At 46.8% G+C, this 5,001-nt stretch overlaps 1 protein-coding gene across 1 annotated transcript; it reads right to left on the reverse strand.

Annotated features, from left to right (window-relative positions):
• Positions 1-1,868: 1,868 nt before the first annotated feature.
• crls1 (cardiolipin synthase 1) lies at positions 1,869-4,968 on the reverse strand. Its single transcript, XM_036126608.1, has 3 exons — positions 4,810-4,968; positions 3,399-3,490; positions 1,869-2,566 (listed from the first exon to the last, which is right to left on the reverse strand). Exons 1-3 carry the CDS (start codon positions 4,951-4,953, stop codon positions 2,473-2,475), a joined length of 330 nt encoding a protein of 109 aa, XP_035982501.1. The 5' UTR covers positions 4,954-4,968; the 3' UTR covers positions 1,869-2,472.
• Positions 4,969-5,001: the final 33 nt, after the last annotated feature.

The following is a 5,001-nucleotide window of genomic DNA, read 5'->3' on the forward strand; positions in this document are numbered from 1 at the left end:
GGAAGAGAGGAAAGGCACAGAATCCACAGAGCTGGAGGTTCAGTGGGACGTTTCCACAGTCAGGGATGATTTGTGGTCCAGTGTCATCTGCTGGTTCTGGTCCACTGGGTTTTCTCAAGTCCACCAACACGTCCTCTAGCAGGACGTTTTAGAGCTCTCCATGTTTCCTTTTCCTGACGAGCTGTACGCAGACGCTGAATTCATTTCCCAGCAGGACCTGGTACCGGCCCACACTGCCAAAGGTACCAAAAGCTGGTCCAGTGACCACAGCGGTACCGTACTTGATTGGCCAGCAAACGGGCTGGGCCAGAACACTGATGCAGTGATTCATGGAAAAGGAGCGCCGACCAGGTTCTGATCAGCAGCCAGACATTTCTGTTAAAACACCCTTTGTACTGACCTGATGGAATAAGTTTGGGGTTTTATTACCTGGAAGAATTAATCCTAACATGTGACATAAAGACTTGAAATATTCCCCACTGTGTATCAGTTTCACTTTCTGAACTAGAGATGTGCCGTTATAACCAGCTTCCCTTTGCTATTGCATTTGAATTGCAATTTTCTAAATATTATAAACCAGCCTATTACAGTTTATTGATGTTGAATAACATTTTAAATGATTAAAAGATGACTTGATATAAAGATGGCAGATTATTATCAAATGTTCATGTTGTAATTTAGGCCTCAGGACAAACAAGAACCCTGGCCTGCAGTGATGAGGGTCAGAGCTGCAGTAGGGGTCACAGACTGGATGAGAAAACGGTTCAGTGGCAGCTCAAGGCAGCCAACTCCAGGAGGCGCTCGCCTTTCCTGCCAGGAACTCCAAACATCACAGTAAAGTTATGCAGCAGGTTCAGAAGAGTCCTTCAGTTTAAATGAGCCGTGGAAAGTTTGGATGCTAATGCCTTTTAAGAATCTTTTAAAATGATGGCAGTTTCATTTTTCTTTTACAGGATGTTTAGCTTAAAGCTGATGTTCCTTACATTCCTGTTAGGTGTTTCTACAGGGATGCTCCGCCAGCATTTTTCAAAGCAGCGCCCTTTCAGACGGAGACCTTAAAGCTACAGAGAACTGCCACAATGATTAAGCTGAAGTGAAATATGAACCTGTGAATTATGTTTAAAAAAAGTTTCTAATTGAACTATTAATTGTGTGTGAATACATCTGAGTCTTCTGAATGAAGCTGTTTGTTCGTTTAATGCGATGGTAATGTTACCTGTTGCTTAGATCCATCCTGTAGCTTTGGTGCTTTAAGGAAAAACAAACGTATTGACTCCAAAAAAGGAGAGACCTGATGAACACAACCACATACTTATGATTACCTAAAATAAAAAAAAAATAAAAAAACACGTCACACATCCACCATGGTTAAAGTAAAAAGCACCAGAGTGCAAACCTAAAATGTTCCTGTGTAACGGGAGGCAGGACCAGGAACGAGCACCAGAGGCGTGTTTCCAAGAAAATAAAAGCTCCCCGCGGCCCGACTGATACGTGGCGCTTCATCTAAACGCTGAGATTCTGGTAAGAAACGCGTAGAGTGCTGAACAGGGAAATAAGCTGCCCTCAGATCTCACATTTCTAGACGGGCTGAGATTCAACATGATTTGCTGAATTAAAACCGAATGAGATAGAAATCCCAATAAGCAGCGAACATTTACACAGCTCTGTTTTTTTTCTCTGGCCTAAAAGGAGCAGATGAGACGTCCGCTCCTCCAGGATAACAAGTGAACGAGCGTCTTCCTATGCAGACGCCAAAGCTGATGAAATAACAGCACACGGTGGCCATTAATAGCCTAGATAACCAACTGTGAGGCTGTGACGCTCTATTAGTAACTGATGAGGATGAAGAGGACGTGCAGGAGCTGGGAGGTCTTTGCCTTTCATGGACTTTATTTAAACCTGCCTGCTGGCGGTAAATGGGTCAGCTGTCAGAGTTCTGGCTCGTCACAACGAAGACGGCTCGTACGTCCAGTAAAGCGACAACACACAGCGGAGCGGCTTTTCTATTTCTTTAAATCTCAGATCATTGGCTTACAAAAATGACGTTGACGGGACAACGGTTTGGGTGCCGGCGCAGGCTGCTGATTGGAGGACCCGCACCAGGAAGGACAGGAGTGTGCGGCCAGATGGGCGGACGTGCGTGTGTCAGGGTGTGGGCGGAGCCTCTATTTTTATGTATGTTTGCAGCTTCCATCTGTGCACGTGGCTCTGGACGCGCCCGCTGGCACCGCCGCCGCTTCAGTGTCTCTGCGATAAACCATCTGCGGCTTCGCTCGCTTTCCGTGCGTCATCGCCATGGTGACCCGTGAAGCCTCGTCACATCTAAGCGTCTCCAGAGCTCCTGGTGACGCTCCATCTGTCTGTCTGTCCGTTCTACATTTGCTTTGGCCGGTGTCCCTGCAGGAGCTGCTTCTATTTCTCTCTGGGATCCTACGGGCGTCCAGCGGGGGGAGGGGGCGTTGGCGGGGGGTGTCATGGAGACCTGGTGTTCAGCACCTGAACAGTCTTGCGGCCGTAATGCCAGTAGCTGTATCCGGATGCTGCTGTGGTCACAGCTGTTACATACCTGCAACAACATAAACGGGACGGGTTTCAGTTCAGGTGCAGTTTCAATCTAGGTTGTGAATGTAGTGAGAAGTCATTATGAAACACCAATTATCTAATTGATGGACTACTGCCCCTAGTGGTGGTGCCAAGCACACATCGTTCCAGAAGCAAGGCATTCATATGCAAAGGTGGAAAAGTACATGTTTCTCTAAGGTTCTTTAATAAAAAAGGCAACCATTTCAAGTTTAAATTTACTTTACTAATTTAATTAACTGATTTTATTAGTGTTGAGGAGAAACGTTTGTCTCTCTGATCCAAACTGAAGACGAATAACAAAACTGAAGATACGGTCCTGAGAGTCTGCAGGCTGCAGCAGACCTCAGCATTAAGGTGCAACATCCATTCCTGTAATCTTAGCACATGCTGTTATTTAACTGTTCAGAATAAAACTGAATAGATCACCAAACAGTATCATTACGTATCCTCATTAAAAAAGGAACGTTTAGGCTGTTTCTGCTTGCATACGATGAATGTTTCCCTGCAGGAAAACGTGCTTTGGCTTCTCGTCTCATCGTCTCGTTCGGATTGTTACGTCCCTAGGACTAACATCCCTGCTGCTTTATCTGTACTTTCTTTTTCCCTTCTGTGTTCCGTTTCTCACTGGGTTCAGTATTCAAACGTAGGCCACAAAGTAACGATAAAATGCTCGTCTCAAATCTGATTTGGATTTGTTAAGATGAGTTGACATTTAGGAGTCTGGGAGCGGCGCGTTCTGCTGGTCTCTGGTCCGTGTTCCTCCTACAGACGAGGAACCCGGCGGGAGGAGGGGGACAGCGGTGTGTGGTGCTTACCATAAACACTGCAGCAGGACGCTGTCGGCAAACTGGAAGACCGGAGCAGCCAGAGAGGCGGCCACCAGGCACAGCTGGATGGCTGTGTTGACCTGAACAAAAAGAAAAAGGTTGAGAACTTCTGTTGTGTTCACCCGACCACCGTCATAAACTAGCTTGACTGGTCTCTGCTTAGGAGATGAGACTTTCTCCTGTTAACTAGTCTCAGGTTAATCAGGCAGGGACGAGAAAGCCATTAAATGTCCTGAATGTGGGGTTGTAGCAGTCATGACTGAATGGCTCTTTCTCTAACTCCAATGAGGTGAAAGCCAGAGGTGGCTGCAGATGTTACAGATGAGCATTTCTACACACAGCCCCACAGAAAGGTGCTTTAACACCTCAGCCAACAGCGGGGCACCCACACACCAGCACCGAGCCGCTGCCTTAGGTCTGACTGCACAGCTGCACTCTTCTCAGCAGAACAGCCAAGCTGGTGGAAACGTGTTTTCCTGTGTGCTGTGTAATCTGTTCAGCTGCCGTCGCTGCTCTGCACAAAGTGGACGAAATAAAGCAGAAACTATGACTTCTGCAACTTCACGGCAAAACAACAACTAGACGGACCACTGAGTATCAGGACAATAACCCAGAGCAGAGATCTGATTACATGGCAAACATCAGAACGGTCTAACTACACAGACTGGGCTTAAAAAGCAGGTCAGTACCAGGAACCAGCAGTATAAATAAAAACATTACAACCACTGTTCCACTGGGAAGGCCACATCACCACACAGCATTACACTTACCATACTACTCTTCTCCGGATCGTTTTCTCCATGAGTCTATATTTTAGAATCTGGACCCAGAGAAAATCCCCAACAAATGTAACCTTCAGTTCCCACCTAGCTGGTTAAACCCCCTGAAGTTGTGGGTTCCAAACCCACTCAACCCAACAAGAGGCCCAGAACAAACTCAGCATTCAACCTCAGAGAAACTACTCAGCAACAAGCGCCACATTCAACTGAGATCCATTAGATCCATATTCCATCATGTGAAATGACATTGATCCACTAAAGGGAATCTATGTTTTAAACGCTGCCATTCTCTGCCGCTGCCTGATTCATTTACACATTTTTCTCCAGTAATGAGCGTCCAGCGCTACAGACGCCTGGACGGTTAGGGCACCGGCGGTTCTTTCCCTCTCACAGGACGGACGGAGAGAAGCTGCTAGAGGACATAAAAAGAAGGCACTAAAGGTTTTGGATTAAAGCCCTTGGACGGGTCACAGCCACACTTTTAGTCAAAGTCATCTTTGCTAAGGAGGGATGAACCGCTGGTGCCAGCTTCAGCAGCTCCACCTGGCTGACTTTGAGAAGAAGGAATAAAAACAGACAGCGAGTTAAGCGGAGTGATGGAACTGCGATGGAGGGCTCACCTTGCTGAAGAGGGTGGGTTTCAGCTGGGCTGTAGTGTAGCACGGGTTAAAGAACTTACTGAGGGTCACCTGAACGACAAGAAACACCACATGGTGAGGAGAAGCAGCTAAAGCCCAGCAGTCATAATTCTGCTGAGCTTCCATGTCAACATCACAAACACAAACACTGCTGCACGAGACAACAGACGTGTG

Source organism: Fundulus heteroclitus, chromosome 22 (assembly GCF_011125445.2).
Source record: "Fundulus heteroclitus isolate FHET01 chromosome 22, MU-UCD_Fhet_4.1, whole genome shotgun sequence".
Classification (NCBI taxonomy): domain Eukaryota; kingdom Metazoa; phylum Chordata; class Actinopteri; order Cyprinodontiformes; family Fundulidae; genus Fundulus; species Fundulus heteroclitus.